Here is a 21,529-nt window from a genome sequence, read left to right as displayed (position 1 = left end):
CAAAAGGTTTAAAGCCTACCTTGACAACACAAACGCCTCTCAGTCAGCAATGTACGAAGCAGAGCTGAAGTAGCCTTGTAGAAAATTCTAAGATACACTTGTATGTGCAAGGAGATGATTGAAAATCTTGAGCAAGTGTCAGATTGCTCAGTGTCCAAGAAGAGTGATTTTGAACAGAACTTGAAGAGGAAATGAAATGAAAATGAAATGAAAATCGCTTATTGTCACAAGTAGGCTTCAAATGAAGTTACTGTGAAAAGCCCCTAGACGCCACATTCCGGCGCCTGTTCGGGGAGGCTGGTGCAGGAATTGAACCGTGCTGCTGGCCTGCCTTGGTCTGCTTTCAAAGCCAGCGATTTAGCCCTGTGCTAAACCAGCCCCATTGTGCTAAACCAGCCCCATGTGCTAAACCAGCCCCATCAACTCTTATGAGCAACTTGTCCATTTCTAAAAATGGTTCAAAGGATATCTTCCACGTCATTTTCTTTTGGCTAATTGCTTTTCCTGGGTTGGTCTCGTTTATCCAGCGAGTTGAGAAGATATGATCACGGGAAGTGATTTAGCGAAGTACTGCATCGGGCAGTAAAAATAGGAGCTGGATTAAGATAATAAGCCTACAAACTAGTTCAAAGTGATGGGGGTGAAAGCCTGCCGGTTTCTGTGAAGGTCTTGCATGGATTATGATTTTCTGTTTTCAGAATTAAATTCCAGATTCTACATTAATTTGGTGGTTTTCCCCACGGTTCGTGTACCAAACTCAAAGCATCACACCCCTACAGAGCGTTTCTGGAATTCAGATGTAAAGGTAGACCAGAGAAAGCTTTACTAAAATCAGAAAATGCTGGACATACTCAGCAGCCCAGGCAGCTTCCACAGAAACACTTCAGGTCACTGCCCTATCATCAGATCTGGAAACAAGTCAGAGGCGCAACAGGTTTTAACCAAGTGCAGAAGTTGGGAATGTGGCGGGGAGGAGGTGGAAAGGAGGAAAGAACAAAAGGGAATGTCCACGATAGGGTGGAAAACAGGGGGGATTAAATGATAAAAATGGCAGGTAACGAGGAAAGAAGCAAAATTCCACACTTTCTCGATACATATTAGAAAACTATTTCCTAAAGGAAGAAAAGTATCTGCTGAAAGGCTGAGGAATGGAGTAGGAGGAGACTCATGCAGAGTGTAAACAATAGCACAAGGTCACGTTGGACTGAATGGCCTGCTTCTGCGTTGGACGTTGTGTGAAAAGAAAATTGACAACAGGCAATTAATTCAAGTTTAGGCGATCAAAGGAAGGGTTAAATAAACACCCACTCTGGGATATTTAAAAAACACACGACCCCAGCGCAGTCCGCTCCAGCCGGGTTAACAAACAGTGGTTCCCAAACATGGGAAGCGAGACAGCATTTGTACCCATTCACATGGCAACGGTCAAAACTTCTGCCCGTCTCACCAGTGCACAGCAGGACAAAGTGACAGGGCCAGCAGCCTCCAATCCTTTTTACTGGGTCCTCCCCAAATAAACAAACCCTGGCTGTGCACGGTCAGTCTTAGAGCTTTAAAGATGAAATGAAGTTTAAGATAATACTTGGTGTTTCAAGGGCAGCCACTGTTGTTTCTGGTCTCCTTGACTCCTTCCAGCTTAGAGATTTGGTTTGGGAAGGCATGGGGCGGTGGAGCAACGTTCGCTCCAAGTTGCAGGGGCTGGTGGCTGCTTAGCAAATCTGGAATGTACTGCGTGATGCACAACCAATGTTCCCTCTAAGATGTGTTTGTACGCAATCATCTTTGATGTGCCGCAAAGAAAAGCAGCTGCAGTGGAACTTTGCACTCACCTGGAATGTCCCGTCGGGTGGCACTTGGTCGAGTACTGTGGTATTATCAGGTATTACGGTACCCGAGAGGCTGAAGTGCCATTGGTTAAACCTAGGGATTTTACCATTGGCTGTGGAGTATGGTAGCTCCGCCCCGATAGGCTGGGTATAAGAACCCGTTCCGTCCCAGCAGCCCTCATTCTGTACCTGAGTTGCTGGGGAACACTTCTAGCTGATCAAAGCCTTCAGTTGTACTACAACCTCGTTTTAGTAGTTATTGATCGTGCATCAATTTAATAAGCTAGATTTAAGTAGAAAGGATGGACCTCCGAATCAAGCCGGAGTGGCTGCAACTCAGTCCCCTCGCGGCGAACTCAGCGGCGATCTTTAAGCACTGGCTGACGTGTTTTAAAGGCTACCTGGAGACGGCTGAAGGCACACCCTCGGGGGAGCAGAAATTGCACGTCCTGCACTCAAGGGTGAGCCCAGAGATCTACACCCTCATCGAGGAGGCGGAAGACTTTGATGCAGCAATCGAACTTTTAAAAGGACACTATATTCGCCCAGTAAACCAGGACTACGCTCGTCACCTGCTTGCAACAAGACGACAAACCTCCGGGGAATCGTTGGAGGAATTCTACCGTGCGCTACTGGTGCTGGGCAGAAGCGGTGGCTGCCCGCAAGTTTCGGCGAGCGAGCACACGGAGCTCCTAGTCCGGGACGCCTTTGTAGCAGGTATGTGTTCTTCACTAATCCGCCAGCGTCTTTTAGAAAAAGACACCCTGGGACTTAGGGAGGCACAGGCCCTTGCAGGGTCCATGGACGTGGCCTCCAGGAATGCACGAGTCTACGTGCCCGACCACGCGGCAGCCCCCTGGGCAGCGTGGAATCCTGCAGCGGCCGACAAGACCTTCCCCGTTTCCCCACAGGCCTGCGCTGTAAAGCGGCCTGCCAGCCCCGATAGGCCCGCTGTTTCTTTTGTGGGGAGGAAAAGCACCCCCGCCAGCGCTGCCCGGCCCGCACATCCATCTGCAAGGGAAGCGGCAAAAAGGGCCATTTCATGGGGGTCTGCCAGGCACGAGCGGTGGCCGCGGTCCCCAGCGGCGACTCCGGACCGCCACAATGAACTTCTCCACGGGCCCCGTGCGGCCAGCGGTCGCCGCCACCCCCATATCCAAGGGCCACGTGCAGACCCCGAGCGCTGCCATCTTGTGCCTCGGACACCACGCTGGAAGGATGAGCGCCGCCATTTTGTGCACCCCCGGCCACCATGTGCGACCAATGGGAGACGCCATCTTGGATGGCGCCCCAGGACCTCAGCTCGGCCGATCACGCACTGCCTGAACAAAATCCACAACTACTGCGTCAGGCCTCGGTGACTCTGGACCAATCTGAACCTCGAACTCTCTCAACAGCAACGACGACTGTCTTCATCAACGGCCACGAGACTTCCTGCCTGATCGACTCTGGGAGCACGGAGAGCCTTATACACCCCGATACGGTAAGGCGCTGTTCCCTACTTATCCACCCTGTTAATCATAGAATCTCACTGGCCTCCGGTTCCCACTCAGTGGAGATAAAGGGGTTCTGTCTAGCAAACCTCACAGTCCAGGTAAGAGAATTCAAAAATTTCCGCCTCTATTTACTTCCCCACCTCTGCGCGGCTACACTCCTGGGTTTAGATTTTCAATGTAACCTGCAAAGTCTGACCTTCCAATTCGGCGGCCCTATACCCCCCCTTACTGTCTGCAGCCTCGCGACCCTTAAGGTCGACCCACCTTCCCTGTTTGCGAACCTCACCCCGGATTGCAAACCCGTCGCCACCAGGAGCAGACGGTACAATGCCCAGGACCGGATCTTTATTAGGTCAGAGGTCCAAAGGCTGCTGAGGGAAGGGGTCATTGAAGCCAGTAACAGCCCCTGGAGAGCTCAAGTAGTGGTGGTAAAGACCGAGGAGAAGCATAGGATGGTCATCGACTACAGTCAGACCATCAACAGGTTTACGCAGCTGGACCTGTACCCTCTCCCCCGCATATCCAACCTGGTAAACAGGATCGTGCATTAGAAGGTCTTATCCACAGTGGATCTCAAGTCCGCCTACCACCAGCTCCCCATCCGCACTAGTGACTGCAAATACACTGCCTTAGAGGCAGATGGGCAGCTCTATTACTTCTTAAGGGTTCCCTTCGGTGGCACTAACAGGGTCTCGGTCTTCCAGCGCGAGATGGACCGAATGGTTGACCGGTACGGTCTACAGGCAACGTTCCCGTATCTCGATAATGTCACCATCTGCGGCCAGGACCAGCAGGACCACGACACCAACCTCCGAAAATTTCTCCAGACCGCTAAAATCCTTAACCTAACATACAATAAGGATAAATGCGTGTTTAGCACGGACCGCCTAGCCATCCTCGGCTACGTAGTGCGAAATGGAGTTATAGGCCCCGACCCTGAATGCATGCGCCCCCTTATGGAGTTCCCCCTCCCACACTGCCCCAAGGCCCTGAAGCGCTGCCTAGGGTTTTTCAGTTACTACGCCCAGTGGGTCCCCAACTATGCAGACAAAGCCCGTCCCCTGATCCAATCCACAACTTTCCCCCTGTTGATAGAGGCCCGCCAGCCTTCAGCCGCATCAAAGCAGACATTGCAAAGGCCGCGATGCACGCCATCGACGAGTCCCTCCCCTTCCAGGTCGAGAGTAATGCGTCCGACGTAGCTCTGGCGGCCACCCTCAACCAAGCGAGCAGACCCGTGGCCTTCTTCTCCCGTACACTCCATGCTTCCGAAATTCGCCACTCCTCAATCGAGAAGGAGGCCCAGGCCATAGTAGAAGCTGTGCGACATTGGAGGCATTACCTGGCCGGCAGGAGATTCACTCTGCTCACTGACCAACGGTCGGCTGCTTTCATGTTCGATAATGCACAGCGGGGCAAGATAAAAAACGGCAAGATCTTGAGGTGGAGGATCGAACTCTCCACCTACAACTACGAGATCTTGTACCGTTCCGGGAAACTAAATGAGCCTCCTGACGCCATCACGCGGCATATGTGCCACTGCACAAGTGGACCGCCTCCGAGCCCTCCACGAGGATCTCTGCCACCCGAGGGTCACTCGCTTTTTCCATTTCGTTAAGACCCGCAACCTGCCCTACTCCATCGAGGAGGTCAGGATGGCCACCAGGGACTGCCAAATCTGCGCGGAGTGCAAACCGCACTTCTACCGGCCAGAGAGAGCGCACCTGATTAAGGCTTCCCGTCCCTTTGAACGCCTCAGCATGGACTTCAAAGGCCCCCTCCTCCGACCGCAACACGTATTTCCTGAATGTGATTGACGAGTACTCCTGGTTCCCATTCGCCATCCCCTGCCCCGACATGACCGCAACCACCATCATCAAGGCCCTCCATAGTATCTTTGCACTGTTCGGTTTCGCCGCTTACATACACAGTGATAGGGGGTCCTCCTTTATGAGCGACGAATTGCGTCAATTTCTGCTCAGCAAGGGCATCGCCTCGAGCAGGACGACCAGTTACAACCCCCGGGGAAACGGACAGGTAGAGAGGGAGAACGGAACAGTCTGGAAGATCGTTCTACTGGCCCTACGGTCCAGGAACCTCCCAGTCTCCCGCTGGCAAGAAGTCCTCCAGGAGGCCCTCCACTCCATCCGGTCACTGCTTTGTACGACCACCAATCAGACACCTCACAAATGTCTCCTTGTCTTTCCCAGGAACTCCTCCACCCGACTTGACTGGCGACACCCGGACCCATCCTGCTCCGAAAACACGTGCGGGCGCACAAGTCGGACCCGTTGGTCAAGAGAGTCCATCTGCTACACGCTAACCCCCAATACGCCTACGTGGCGTTCCCTGACGGCCGACAAGATACGGTCTCCCTACGGGACCTGGCGCCCGCCGGAACCCCACGTACATCCCAGCCACCAGTCCCACCACCCCTCCACCACAGCACCTTACAGGAGGATCAGTCCTCCCGCCGCCCCTGCCTCGGCTCCCCCACCCACCGACGCCCCCTTCCTGTTTTTCCCACCAGCGCCGTCTAGGGGTGATGAAGCTGCCTTGGAGATCGAAGCCACGCTCCCGGAGTTGCAGACGCCCGAGCCCCCACCGGAGTCACCACCGAGGCTCATACGATCACAGAGGATGACCAGGGCACCCGACCGACTGACTGCAACATTTTAACTGATCTGTAAATATTAAACACTGAATGTACATGTCTGACATGCTTGTAAATAATCACTAAACACTGTAAGGAGGTATCAGGGTACCTCCATAACTGATTATACCATGTTGTTACATTTTGTAGTTGCGGACCACCACCCCCGCCGGACTCTTTTTTTAACAGGGGGTGAATGTGGTATTATCAGGTATTACGGTACCCGAGAGGCTGAAGTGCCATTGGTTAAACCTAGGGGTTTTACCATTGTCTGTGGAGTATGGTAGCTCCACCCCGATAGGCGGGGTATAAGAACCCGTGCCGTCCCAGCAGCCCTCATTCTGTACCTGAGCTGCTGGGGAACACTTCTAGCTGATTAAAGCCTTCAGTTGTACTACAACCTCGTTTTAGTAGTTATTGATCGTGCATCAAGTACGACACATACTGGGCCAGCAGGTCATTAGGAGAACCTGAGCAAATGGGACCAGGCAGTCGGATGTTTTGGCCCTCTTGCTAAAATCAAAAGTTACTTCGGCACAGCGAAGACACCTCCTCTTGTCAGTGTTATCACCAGAGGCCTGGAGACAAATCGGACCCAAACTGTGGTATAGCGGTCAAGATCCAGCCCTGAAAATAGCTGTCAAAATCCACCCCATCTCCCAGTGAGGATAAATATAACAATAATATTATAATAATATCATAAAGGTTGCCCACCCAGGATTGCGCCATCACAAATAGTTCTAAATAATTAGGTGGGGAGTGGGGGGCAGGAGAAGAGGACTTAGGGAGTTAGGGGTATCAATAGGAGTCTTGGACTGGCACTTTGCCGCGTAGGAGGGGCCTGAACGTTCCGTTGATCCTGAGAGCAATGCTGTTGGGAGTCTGAAGCAACGCCAAACCCATGTTAAAAAATGTCCCGCACCAGGTCTCTACCAGCACAGCCCCCACACAGACAAACCCTGCAGTGATCGGCAAGAGGTGACAGGGACAGCACTGTGAGATCTGGAAGTCCCTAGCTTTGGGCCGGCAGAGTTTGATACAGTCATCTATCGGGTTCAGCGATAATGCAAGAAGCCACAGATCCCATGGCCAGTAACACAGTTTCTCGTGTGGACAATCCTACTCGTATGAGAGTCATCACCAAAGTAGATTCCTGCCAGTATACCTCTGACACTAGGCGAGACCCATACAGGAGCCGTTTTGCCGAGAGAACTGGAGAAAGATATGAAGGGAGAGAACTTCGAGTGGCCTCCTTTGCTTCTTTTTGGTCGCTACATCGAGCAAAATAAGCAGAAGCCGAGTCAGAAGCCTTGGAATTGCAAAAAACATCAGCCTGGTTTCTCTGTGTCAGCACTGGCTCAGCAGCTGCACTTTTCACCCAAGCCAGAAGGTCGTGGGTTCAATTGCCACCCAAGACCAGCAAATAAACTAGGCTGACACTACAGTCCAGTACTCCAGAGAGGGCTGGAGGGGTGAACTTTCAGGTGAAACATGAAGCAATTGCTCACGAAGGAGGCCAGAAAGGATTCCAGAGCACGCCTGAAGAATAGCAGGGAGGTAAACCAGCCAATATTTAGCCCTCAACCAACATCTCTATTATCTGGTCATTAGTCTCTTGTGACAATAACAAAGAAAGGTCCAGCACAGGAACAAGCCCTTCGGCCCTCCAAGCCCGTGCCGGCCATGCTGCCCGTCTAAACTAAAATCTTCTACACTTCCTGGGTCCATATACCTCTATTCCCATCCTATTCATGTACTTGTCAAGATGCCCCTTAAATGTCACTATCGTCCCTGCTTCCACCACCTCCTCCGGTAGCGAGTTCCAGGCACCCACTACCCTCTGCGTAAAAAACTTGCCTCGTACATCTACTCTAAACCTTACCCCTCTCACCTTAAACCTATGCCCCCTAGTAATTGACCCCTCTACCCTGGGAAAAAGCCTCTGACTATCCACTCTGTTTATGCCCCTCATAATTTTGTAGACCTCTATCAGATCGCCCCTCAACCTCCGTCGTTCCAGTGAGAACAAACTGAGTTTATTCAACCGCTCCTCATAGCTAATGCCCTCCATACCAGGCAACATCCTGGTAAATCTCTTCTGCATCCTCTCTAAAGCCGCCACATCCTTCCGGCAGTGTGGCGACCAGAATTGAACACTATACTCCAAATGTGGCCTAACTAAGGTTCTATACAGCTGCAACATGATTTGCCAATTCTTATATTCAATGCCCCGGCCAATGAAGGCAAGCATGCCGTATGCCTTCTTGGCTACCTTCTCCACCTGTGTTGCCCCTTTCAGTGACCTGTGGACCTGTATACCTAGATCTCTCTGACTTTCAATACTCTTGAGGGTTCTACCATTCACTGTATATTCCCGACCTGCATTAGCCCTTCCAAAATGCATTACCTCACATTTGTCCGGATTAAACGCCATCTGCCATCTCTCCGCCCAAGTCTCTAGACAATCTAAATCCTGCTGTATCCTCAGACAGTCCTCATCGCTATCCGCAATTCCACCAACCTTTGTGTCGTCTGCAAACTTACTAATCAGACCAGTTACATTTTCCTCCAAATCATTTATATATACTACAAAGAGCAAAGGACCCAGCACTGATCCCTGCGGAACACCACTAGTCACAGCCCTCCAATCAGAAAAGCACGCTTCCATTGCTACTCGATTATAAGCGATTAAGCAATTAATCGAATAAGCAATTATAATAATTAAATACTGGTATAATTTATTAGTAACAGTAAGGTTTTCTTCATCAGAACTAGGAGCAGGAGTAGGCCCTCTGGCCCCTCGAGCCTGCCCCGCCATTCAATAAGATTATGGCTGATCTTTGTGTGGACTCAGCTCCACATACCCACCCGCTCACCATAAGCCTTAATTCCTTTACTGTTCAAAAATCTATGTATCTTTGCCTTAAAAACATGCAACAAGGCAGCCTCAACTGCTTCACTGGGCAGGGAGTTCCACAGACTCACCACCCTTTGGGTGCAGATGTTCCTCCTCAACTCGGTCCCACATCTGCTCCCCCTTATTTTGAAGCTATGCCCCCTAGTTCTCGTTTCACCTGCCAGTGGAAACAACCTCCCTGCTTCGATCTGCAACTGTTCCCTTCACAATAAAGTTTTTATAATAGAAGTAGTAAAGCTTCTTGGGAGCAGAGGATTCATTAATTAAAATAAATAAAGATAAAATATAAATAAAATAAATGCCCTAAAAGATACACATGCGTGATTAAGAAATATATAACTTTTAGTTGTAGGTGGTACTTACTTGGATAAGCACAGTAAATTGTAATATAATAATAATCTTTATTCGTGTCACAAGTCGGTTTGCATTAACACTGCAATGAAGTTACTGTGAAAAGCCCCTAGTCGCCACATTCCAGCGCCTGTTCGTGTACACAGAGGGAGAATTCAGAATGTCCAATTCACCGAACAAGCACGTCATTCGGGACTTATGGGAGGAAACCGGAGCAACCGGAGGAAACCCACGCAGACATGGGGAGAATATGCAGACTCCTCACGACCCAAGCCGGGAATCGAACCTGGGACCCTGGCGCTGTGAAGCAACAATGCTGACCACTGTGCAGCCGTACCGCCCACTAAAACAAGTGTAAATATTTATTTTGTTTTTCCCCATTTGAAGTTGATGACAATTCTATTAATATACAAGTGATTCAGCATTTTCTATAACTTATGAAACATTTGGCACAAATTAAATGTATTTAATCTTTTTCATGTGTTCATGGTTAGTGAACATGCCCCAATTCAACCTTGCAGCTCATAGGAGAGCCATCCATGCGGCCAACTCGCTAGCCTAGGTTGCCCATCACTGTTAAATCAATGGAGCCCTCTAACTCCTCACCATCACGGATATCAATTAGCACAATAGAATTCCTGCACAGAATACTGACCACACTGCAAGTGTATCTAATTGGCTGTAAAGAATTTTGCAATGCTCTGAGGTAGTGAAAGGCACTACAATGCAAGTTCCTTTTCAATTGACCTCATAACTTATAAAAATCAGACAGATTTAGAATAGAGGAGCTCGGTGCTCATTAAGGAGACAGGGTCGAGCTCAAGGATATAAAGGTTAAAAGGCAGGAGGCTGGCTAGGAGAGCATCATTAGAACAGTTGCGACTAGAGGTAGCAAAGACATGGCCGATGTTTCAATAGTTGATGAGAGCTAGGCGAGATGGAGAAATACGATGAGTCCTGTGTTGTACTTTTCTTTGTTCTTTGTTCTGAGGTTAAAGGAGGCTGCCTTGGCGATCGCACATTTTCTGGTGTCAGACTATCATGGAGGTTGTGGGTTCTTCCGGTGTGAACTCACACAGAGGGTGGAAATTATAGGGTGAGCTGTTGCCAGATCATCACGAGACCTGCAGGTCAACAGAGTCAATTCATGCCGAGAGCGATGATTACAGAGTGGGGAGAGCTAAACAACCACAGGGCCTGTGGATTTCCAATAGCGGAAGTGGAAATTACGAAGGGGGCTGGTGTCAGAAGGAAACATTGTGGCTTTCACATAACTCAATCAGAGTGGAGGTATTTTAAGCACAGCATAATTTCTATTTTTTAAATTACATATCTTAAGGTGCGGACAAAAAAAAAAGGAAAATATTCACCTTCTTCTGAACAATGCCGTATCTTAACTCAGGTAGGTCATTAAAGGTGAAACTCTGCATCTTCCATTCCTCAGCAAAGCAGGAAAAGCTGGATCCAAACAGGAGATTTTTCAACTGCTGCAAACAGAATCATAGAATCATAGAATAGTGACCGCACAGAAAGAGGCCATTCAGTGCATCTGGCAGTTAAACTGCCAACTCGAAACGTGACAGATTTGAAAAAAGGTTGCTAACTGGCCGACTAAAGTTCATCTGTCAGATACACGACTGTCTGATAAATCACGGCATCTAATTTAATTTTACCTCGGTGCAATGAGGGGGGGCACATTCAATGCACTTGGCAAAATAAGAGGGAGATGAGAATAACCTTTCTTTAAACGATGGGCTGAATGGCCTACGCCCGCTCCTATTTTCTGTGCTTTGATGTCAAACACAGTTATTTGATCTGAAATGGTAGCTGAATTCGATGCGGTACTTATTTTCAAAAGGGAATTGGATAAAGACTGGAAAGCGGGAAGATTTGCAGGGCTATAGAGAAAGTGCCAGGAGAGTGGGGTTAATTATATAGCTCTGTCAAAAGAGCCCAAACAGGCAGAATGGCCCGAATTACGTCTTCTGTTCTGTATCGTTCTACGATCCTGAACAAAGTTAACTTATTTGACATTCCTCGCTCTATTTTAACAGTAGCAACTACCGCAGAAAACCAAAATAACGAACCTCTCTTGCATTACCAAATTTGAATTCCAAAGCACTCCACATGCAGTGAATTACTGCTTTTATTGGGTTTTCACATTTCATAAGTTCCAAATTACAAATGCGCAAAAGAGGAAAATGTAAAAGACAAACCAAAATCAGCAAGTATATTTTCAGGCAATTGTCTTCCCACCCCGCTGTGGCCGTGACCCCCTTTAGTTGGCACACATCTGTTACCATCCTCAATGTGGCCAGAGTTCGTATTTACACTTTAGTTTGCGTTTATGCTTACCCTCGGACAAGTCCCCTGTCCTTCTCGTTTATTTGTGTGCCTTCGGCGCCGCTGCCTCCCCCTCTGACCCCTGGATGACAAATTTTATCTTCTCCAGCCTGAGAAATTCCACCAGGTCAGACCGCCAGTCTGCAGTTTTCGCTGATGCTGCCGATCGCCAACCGAGCAGGATTCTCCGACGGCCGATCAGGGAGGCGAAGCCCAAGGCGTCGGGCCCCCTCACCGTAAAGAGGTCGTCCAGTACCCAACAAGTCTGGGGCAGGCCCAGAATATGTGGGTGTGGTTGGCCAGGCCTCCCTGGTACCGTTCGCATTTGTCCTCCACGAACCCACTCATTTGGGTTCTGGTTAGGTGCGCTGTGCACCACCTTTAGCTGCGTTCGGCTCAACCCTGTGCAAGTGGAGTTGAAGTACACCCTGTGCAGTGCTTCGATCCAGAGTCCTCCCCCTATCTCTATGCATAGTTTCTCCTACCAGTTTTTCCTTGCTTCATCCAGAGGGGAGTTTACCTCCTCCAACAATTACCCTTACAAGTCCACAGTTTCCCTTCCCTCGATCGCGCACATGGAACAGTTCTTCCGCTAACGAGTGTGCTGGTATCTGGGGTACATCGTTGTTTCCTTACGGTGGAAGTTTTTGACCTAAATGTATCTCAGGTCGTTTCCACTTCGTAATTGGGACCTCTCCATGAGTTCCCTCAGGGTCACTACTCTATTGTCCGTGTACATGTCCCTAACCGTAAGTGTCCCCTCATCCACCTTTTGAAGGTGGCGTCTATTATTGCAGTAGTAAACCTGTGGTTTTGGCAGATGGGGGCCATGTTGGACATTTCTGTCAGGCCAAAGTGCTGCCTCATTAGGTACCACGACCGGAACATGGCTACTAGCACTGGGTTCGGAGTGTTTGGCTGGGGGGAGAAAGAGAGCAGCTGTGGCGAGGGTTGAGGGACGTCCCTGTGCAGAAACTATCCTCCATCTTCACCAACTCTGCTCCCGGTTCCTTCACCCTGCGAGGGAGAGTGGTAGTGGGCCCCACCTCTGCAGGTCCCTTTTGACTTCCTCCATCAGACTCATCAGGTTCCATTTGTGAATCCATGTCCAGTCATGGGCTACTTGGATCCCCAGGTAGCAGAATTTGGTTTAGGCTTGTTTGAACGGTAGTGCCCTCAGCTCTGTCAGTCCCCCCTGCGAGTTCACAGGGGAGATCTCGTTCTTGCTCCAGTTAAGCTTGTAACCCGAGAAGGCACCAAAAATCCTTGAGGAGTTTCATTAACCCTTCCATGCTGGTCTGGGAATTTGAGATGGAGAGGAGCAGGTCTTCCGCGAAGAGCGAGATTCTATGCTCTCTGTTCCCCCTTCGGATGCCTCTCCACCCCTTCGACATTTTGAGGGCGATCGCCAGTGGCTCGATTGCCAGAGCAAACAGCAGCGGGGACAGCGGGCATCCCTGTCTCGTTCCTCGGTGTAGTTGGAAGTATTTAGAGCTGGTGGTGTTTGTCCGTACGCTCGCCATGGGAGCGCTAACAGTAGTTTCACCCAGGAGGTGAACACTAGTCCAAACCCAAACCAAACCCAGTACCTCTGAGGTAGTTCCACTCGATGTCGAAGGTCTTGTCTGCATCCAGGGAGATGATCACTTCTGTTCTTCTCTCCCCAGATGGGGTCATTATCATGTTCAGCGGGCACCTGATGTTCGATGTTAGTTGCCTGCCCTTAACAAAGTCTGCCTGGTCCTCCGTGACTACTGCTGCCAAGCAGCTCTCCAGCTGCCTCGCCAGGGACTTCGCCAGGTTTTTTGCCTCTATGTTGAGTAGCGAAATGGGCCTGTAGGGCCCTCACTCAATCAAGTCTTTGCCCTTTTGGGTATCAGCGATATTGAGGCTTGTGCCAATGTCGGGGCAGATGCCTCTTACCAGCAAGTCGGCGAACATCCCCCACAGGTACGGGACCAATGCTGGTGCAGACACTTTGTAGAAGTCCGCCAGAAATCCTTCTGGCCCTGACACCTTCCCGCCCTGCATGGAGTTGATACTCTCAATGAAATCTCCAAGTTTTAATGGTGCTTCCATGCCTCGTCTCCTATCTTCCCCCACGACCAGCACATCCAGTCCATCGAGGAACTACTTCATCCAATTCCCCAGTAGAAGGTTGTGAAGGCTTTGTTGACCTTTTTTGGCGTGGCAAATAACCCGTCCTACCCTAGGCTATTTCCCTCTTGGTTGTCTGCTTTTAACAGCTGGTGAGACAGCAGGCGGTTGGCTGTGTCTTCATGTTCATAAAAGATCCTCCCTGCACTCCGGGGTTTCCCTTTGTCCAGGGGCCAACCAAGACGGCCGCCATCATTATAATAATGATCTTTATTGTCACAAGTAGGCTTACATTAACACTGCAATGAAGTTACTGTGAAAATCCCCTAGTCGCCACATTCAGTCACCTGTTCGGGTACATTAAATGTCCCAATTAGCTAACAGCACGTCTTTCGGGACTTGTGGGAGGAAACCGGAGCACCCGGAGGAAACCCATGCAGGCACGGGGAAAACGTGCAGACTCCGCACAGACAGTGACCCAAGCCGGGAATTGAACCTGGTACCCTGGCGCAGTGAAGCAACAGTGCTAACCATTGTGCTACCGTGCCGCCTGTAAACCATGCGGATGCTCGCCTGTACCCTGCCGTTTTCTTTTGTTTGGGGGGGCCCCTCCAAAATGGCTGTTTTCAGTGCCCTTGTTTCCATTGCCATAGTGTGTGATCTGCCGTAGCCCGCCTTCTGCCCCTCCCCCATCGATTATCCCCCTGGGCCCGGCTGCCTCCCCACCCCCGCCCGGCATGCTCTCCCCATCGGGAATTGTGCCGCGGCCCTCCCCTCGTTCCTACTTCCCTGTGCTAGCCCGGGGATTGCTCCACACGTCTCCCGACCATTGCATTTCTCTTCCCTCCTGCGTCCTACTGCTCTCACCAACCTTGCCATCTCAGTCTCCAGTGAAGTGATCCAGTCGCTCTGGTCATCCATGACTTCTGCAGCTCTTAGATCGTCGCCTCGTGTCTCCAGACGCTGCTCCGTCAGGTCCAGCGCTGCTTGAAGGGGAACTAGCGCCTCTGCTACTGCCACTTTCACCATTGTCATCATTTTGGGTTTAATGGCATCTTTAAGCACTTGGAGCTCGTGTGCTAGGACCCCCCTCCATTCATTTATCAGGGGGTAGCCCGATATATGTTCTGGCGGCCCATCCCGTTCGGCTGTGGCCGGATGCCATCGCCTCAATCTTCCTCTCCAGACTTTTACTGGCTCTGCAGTCTTTTCGACTCCTCGGGTTGTTGCCTGGAATGCCTCCTTCGTTATGGTGGTGTTGGAGGAAAGTGGGTGGACCTTATTTCCTAGGCTTAGCAGTTGATTTGTGGACTAAAAGTGCCCAATTTCAATGAGGAGAGTCATCTTTCCTGCGTCCACTCAGCACACCCCCGTCACTAGAAGTCCATGCAGTGGATTGCTTACTGAGGCAGCGAGCCATGACTGTTATTAGGATGCGGGAAACAACAACCAAACAGATAGACAGTCAGTGGCTGCTTCAGTTGATTGAGGGAGGAACGGTCTGATCACAATAGTGGACTTCCTATCTGAAATTTGGTACCTCTCAACATTCTCTCAAGACTGTACTGAAGCCCACAGTTCACCGGTCCAGGAAAAGAAGCTTGTGACTGAAATGAAGATGCTGCAAATTGAGCCAAGCGATATTAGCTATATTTCAATATTCTAGCTAAAGATGCCAGGACTCTGGTTTGCTTTTTTTTTATTTCTTCGTTTCATTGTCTCGGCAAGTCAGTGTTATTGTCCTTCAAACTCTTTTTACCGCACCCCATGCTAACTGAATTCCTGTTACCAGACAAAGAACAAATAAAAGTACAGCAGAGGAACAGACTCTTCAGCCCTCCAGGTCTGCACCGACTATGCTGCCCATCTGAACTAAAATCATCTACACTTCCGGGGTCCGTATCCCTCTATTCCCATCCTATTCATGTATGTGTCAAGATGCCCCTTAAATGTCACTATCGTCCCTGCTTCCACCACCTCCTCCGGCAGCGAGCTCCAGGCACCCACTACCCTCTGTGTAAATAAACCTTCCTCGTACATCTCCTCTGAACCTTGCCCCTCGCACCTTAAACCTATGCCCCCTAGTAATTGACTCTTCCACCCTGGGAAAAAGCTTCTGACTATCACTCTGTCCATGCCCCTCATAATTTTCTAGACCTCTATCAGGTCGCCCTTCAACTTCCATCATTCCAGTGAGAACAAACCAAGTTTCTCCAACCTCTCCTCATAGCTAATGCCCTCCATACCAGGCAACATCCTGGTAAATCTTTTCTGTACCCTCTCCAAAGCATCCACATTCTTCTGGTAGTGTGGCGACCAGGATTGAACACTATATTCCAAGTGTGGCCTAACTAAGGTTCTATAGGACTTCCGGTGGCGTTCATGAGCGGAGCGGTCATAGCAAAAAGGCTCCCGCAGTTCCACAAAGTCGGGGCTTTTTCAGGGGGCCTCTGGATTTAAAGACATTTTTTTTTTTTTAATTTTCTAAAGTTTCCCGCAAAATCGGAGCAGGGGAACTGGGCCCTCGGGAGAGGAGCGATACGGCGGCACTCCCCCCCCCCCCCCCCCACCCCACCCCCACACACGGCAGCAGAGCACAGGGCAGGACAAGCGGTGGCCAGGACCGAAGTGGGGTCCGAACCTGCAGGGAGGAAGGAACGGAGGAGCGACCGACACCACCCCCGCCCCCCCTCCCCCAGCAGGAGAGCGCAGGGTGCGACGAGTGGTGGCCCGGACCGAGCAGCGGGGACCGTCCGACCGACCCCCCCCCCCCCTGGCGGCGACCACCACGAGGCAGGAACAAAGAGGGACTCTCTCGACCTGGGTGAGTGAGGAAAAAGGAAGGACAAAAGAACTTTTGCAAAAACAAAACTCTGCAAAGAAAACTTTTTAAAACTTTTTTTTTTTTAAATTCTTTTTCCACTTTTCTTGTTCTCACCCAAAACAAGTTCACCTGAGAAGAATTTTATAAAAGAGGGAAATATAAAGTGGTAAAGGAGAGAAGGGAGGGGAGAAGAAAAAGGGAAGGGGGGAGAAAATAAATAAATGAGGGGAGGGGGGGGGGGGGAAATGCAGAGGGAGAAGGGGCACCAAAGGCAGATGGGGCAATGGGCGAGCCAGTTCAGACGAGCCAATCAGCGAGCAAAGCAGCAGAACGGAAGTATCGCCGCATCAAAAAGAGCTGGGCAGACAGGTGCAGTCTCCCCCGGGGCCAGTGGGGAGCTGGAACTGGAAGGCAGCCTTTGCCGATGCGCTGAGCGAACATCAGCAGGTAAACAAGGCAGAGGCTGGGGCAGACTTAGAGGCCGAGGTGCAGGCAGCAATGGCCAAGGCCCTGGCGGAGGTGCAGCAGGTCCTGGGCAGAGCAGAGGAGAAATTGGACGCCCAAGGGAAGAAACTGGAAGCCCAAGAGGCGACCATCAAGGAGCTGGAGAAAGCAGCGACTGACGTGAGCGACCGGATCACGACCCTGGGGAGGGAGGTGGCGAGACTGGGCACAACACAGGGGAGCCTGAAGGGCAGAATGGACAACCAGGAAAACCGCTCGAGGAGGCAAAATGTCAGGATAGTGGGCCTTCCAGAAGAGATAGAGGGTAGAAACCCCACGGCATATATGGCCGAGATGCTGGGCAACTTAGTGGGGAAGAAAACCTTTCCCAGCCCACCAGAAATGGACAGAGCACACCGGTCGCTGCGCCCAAAGCCCAGGGCAGGGGACCACCCGAGAGCAGTTATAGCTAAACTGCACCGGTACCAAGACAGGGAAACAATCCTGCGCTGGGCCAGGAAAAACCGAACCTGTAAATGGGAAGGACATGCCATTAGAATTTACGAGGACATTGGGGCAGACCTAGCCAGGAGACGGGCCGAGTTTAATAGAGCGAAAGCAGCTCTTCACAAGAACAACGCGCGGTTTGGTATGCTGCACCCAGCGAAGCTCTGGGTCACATACCAAGAAAGAGAATACTTCTTTATAGCCCCTGCCGAAGCAAACAAGTTTGTCGAGGAACACCGGCTGGAAAACCACCAGCGAAGGTAGAAATGAGGGGCTCCTGGCAGGGGACAACAACACGGCGACGGGGGGAGGGGAGGGGGGAAGCAACGCCAGGCCCCCCCGCCCCGGCGAGCGCACCCTGAACTAAGAACAGACCACTGCCCGAGGGACCGCTTCAGGTGGGAGGCCAGGCCCCAGCATGAGGGAACGAGTGTAGCGGAGAAGGGAGAGCAAGCAAGAGGAGTGCAGGGTAGGATAGGGGAAGAGCGGACAGAAAACCGCAGAAGGCGGGCAGGGGAAAAGCGAGACAGTAACTCCCGAGAGGGGGGCCACCATACTAGCGGGAAAGCTAGCGCCGGGGGCATGCAACAAAGCAGGGCCGCAGCCCGCCCCCAACAGGGGGGGGAAGGCGCCTTGTTGGAGGTGGGGGGGGACCACTCAACAGAAACGGGAGAGCAAACTGGGACAGGAACAGGGGAAAGAGGGACAAAGGAGGGGTACAAGGGAGAGGGGGGAAAGGGGAGAGACCGGGAGGTGGGGGCGGACACAGGGAAGGAGAGACCGGGGAGGGGCGACACAGGGAAGGAGGGACAAACAGGGCTAGAAAAGGAATTGGGCTACAAAGTGCCACAACCAAGGGCTTGAAACAAGGAATCGCTGCAAGCACCCCCCAGTACGGTCTCTGGGCGAAGGGAGACCCCAGAGTGCAGGGGGCTACCCGCGTGGCGGACGCACAGTGGGCGGCCATGTCGGGTGCCCCCTGGACAAAGGGAAACCCCAGAGCGCAGGGACCCGACCGCATGGAGAGAGCAGTGACAGCGGCCATCCTGGACGGCCCCCTAACAAAGTGAAACCCCGGAGGGCAGGGGCGAGTCCCCCAGGTAAGAATGGTTAATCCCACAGGAGCGGGGGGACAGAAGCCCCCCACCAGGATAGTCACCTGGAACGTAAGGGGACTCAACGGCCCAGTGAAGAGATCCAGAGTCCTCACCCACCTAAGAAATAGGAGGGCCGACATAGAGACACACCTGAGGGAGCAGGACCGACTGCGGGTAAGAAAGGGCTGGGTGGGACAAACCTACCATTCCTGCTATGGAACAAGGGCCAGGGGGGTGGCGATATTGATCGGCAAGAGGACGATGTTTAGGGTGACAAAGACGGTTACGGACCCAGGGGGACGGTATGTCATGGTCAGTGGGGCCCTGGATGGGGGCACCGGTAGTACTAGTTAACGTGTACGCACCCAACTGGGACGACACGAGCTTCATCAAGAAGACCATGGCAGAAATCCCTGACATAGCGACGCATCAACTAATCATGAGGGGGGTGCGGGGGGGAACTTCAACTTTGTACAGGATCCAACGACTGACAGATCAAGCCCCAAAACGCCAAAAACCTCAAGCATGGCAAGGGAACTCAGTCACTTTATGGAGCAGATGGGAGCGGTGGACCCCTGGAGGTTCGCCCACCCGGGGGGAGAAGGTATTCTCCTTCTTCTCCCCAGTACACAAGGTATACACCAGAATTAATTTCTTTGATGTAGGGAAAACGGTGCTTCCGGGAATAGACAAGGTGGAATACTCCGCAATTGTGATATCAGACCACGCTCCACACTACATGGACGTGAGGCTGGAGACGGGCAGGGCCCAACGCCCCACATGGAGGTTGGACGTTGCCCTACTAGCGGACGAGGCCTTCAACGAAAGGTTATCACAGGCCACTGCAGAGTACACAGAGAACAACCAGAACGGGGAGGTCTCACCCTCCACGTTCTGGGAAGCACTAAAGGCCGTACTGTGGCACCATCGATAACACACGCGGCAAGACGTAGAGAACTCAATCTAGGCTTTATTGAGCAGACTTGTTCCCCAGCAGCTCAGTTACAGAATGCAGCTGCTGGGAGAAAACCGGGTTCTTATACCCCGCCTTTCTGGGTGGAGCCCAGTAGGCAGCAGATCCAATCAGGACCCAGTATCCGTCCACCAATAGCCCCTCGGCATCATGGTGTACCGTATGACCCCTAATACATACCACCACACGTACTAAGAGGGGAAATCATCGCTTTCAAAGCGTGAAGAGATAGGGAGGAAAGGGTGGCGAGGCAGCAGCTGGTCGACTCCATACTGGAGGTAGCCCGTAAATACTCTGAGGCCCCGACCGTAGAGCTCCTGGCGGAGAGGAAAGAGCTACAAAGGGACTTTGACCTGCTCTCCACCAGGACAGCAGTGCACCAACTCCGCCAGGCACGTGGGACCCTCTACGAACATGGAGACAAAGCCAGCTGCCTGTTGGCACACCAGCTGAGAAAGCAGGCAGCCACCAGAGAAATTGCACAAATCAGGGATACCAGAGGCACGCTAGAAACAGAACCAGAAAAGATCAATAAAACCTTCAAGGCCTTCTACCAAGGGCTGTACACCTCAGAGCCCCCAATGGGGGAGTCCGGGATGAAACGGTTCCTTGATGGACTGGACATTCCAGTCGTGGGGGAGGGCAAAAAACGGGGCCTGGAAGCACCACTAGCACTGGGAGAGATCATGGACAGCATTAGTTCCATGCAGGCGGGGAAGGCGCCGGGACCGACGGGTTCCCGGCGGACGTCCACAAAACATTTGCGACAGCACTGGCCCCGCACCTGCGGGATATGTTCACAGACTCGCTAGCGAGGGGCACGCTGCCGCCCACGCTAGCACAGGCCTCAATCTCGCTGATACCTAAGAAAGATAAAGACCCAACGGAATGTGGGTCATACAGACCCATCTCACTGCTGAATGCAGATGCCAAAATACTGGCCAAAATCCTAGCCAAAAGGTTAGAAGACTGAGGTGGTCGCAGAGGACCAGACGGGCTTTGTCAAAGGTAGGCAGCATACTGCGAACATCAGGCGCCTGCTGAACGTGATAATGACCCCCTCCGGGGAGAGGACACCAGAGGTGATCGTCTCCCTAGATGCAGAAAAGGCCTTTGACAGAGTCGAATGGAAATTCCTCTTGAGGTACTGGAGCGGTTCGGGCTTAGAACAGGGTTCACCTCCTGGGTAAAGCTCCGATACAACGCTCCCATGGCGAGCGTACGGACCAACAACACCAACTCCCGATACTTCCAGCTGCACAGGGGCACCAGACAAGGATGCCCACTGTCCCCGCTGCTGTTCGCTCTAGCGATCGAACCATTAGCAATTGCTCACAGAGCAGAAAAAAGCTGGAGGGGGATCCGAAGGGGAGGCAGAGAGCACAGAGTCTCACTCTATGCAGATGACCTGCTCCACCAGGAGCAGGATGACCTGCTCTACATTTCGGATCCACAGAGCAGCATGGACGGAATCATCGCGCTCCTGAAAGAGTTTGGGGCCTTCTCGGGCTACAAACTCAACATGAGCAAAAGCAAGACCTTCCCGGTACATCCACAAGTAGGTGGGGCAGCACTAACGGGACTGCCATTTAAACTAAGCCCGACACAAATTCCGCTACCTGGGGATCCAAATAGCCCACGACTGGAAAGGGATCCACAAATGGAACCTCACCAGTCTGACAGAGGAAGTAAAAAAGGACCCGCAAAGATGGAACACACTCCCACTCTCCCTCGCGGGGAGAGTCCAGACGATCAAAATGAACGTGCTGTCCAGGTACCTCTTCCTATTCAGATCCATCCCGGTCTACATCCCCAAGGCCTTTTCCAAAGCACTAGACAAACTAATCATGGCGTTCGTGTGGGGGGGTTCGGGGGGGGAAAGAATGCTAGGATCCCAAAGAAGGTCTTACAAAAAACAAAATTCTACAACTTTACCACTGGGTGGCGACGGCCGAGCGAATAAGGGGATGGATCAAGGAGCCAGAAGCCGAATGGGTGCGC

The 21,529-nt window shown here is 51.7% G+C and overlaps 1 protein-coding gene across 2 annotated transcripts in view; it reads right to left on the bottom strand.

The window, feature by feature from the left end:
* The window catches only part of mindy4 (MINDY lysine 48 deubiquitinase 4), a 275,047-nt gene that overhangs the window by 138,815 nt on the left and 114,703 nt on the right, over window positions 1-21,529 (bottom strand). The window contains exon 8 of one of the 2 annotated variants that reach the window (XM_072508075.1): window positions 10,614-10,730. The exons of the other annotated variant lie outside the window; for it this stretch is intronic. Within the exon in view, the coding sequence (XP_072364176.1) occupies window positions 10,614-10,730 (117 nt within the window). The remainder of the gene's footprint in view (window positions 1-10,613; window positions 10,731-21,529) is intronic. 2 annotated transcript variants of the gene reach the window in all.

This window comes from Scyliorhinus torazame, chromosome 6, assembly GCF_047496885.1.
Source record: "Scyliorhinus torazame isolate Kashiwa2021f chromosome 6, sScyTor2.1, whole genome shotgun sequence".
NCBI lineage: Eukaryota > Metazoa > Chordata > Chondrichthyes > Carcharhiniformes > Scyliorhinidae > Scyliorhinus > Scyliorhinus torazame.
The sequence above is the reverse complement of the archived record's forward strand: the minus strand, read 5'-3'. Positions and strand labels throughout refer to the sequence as shown.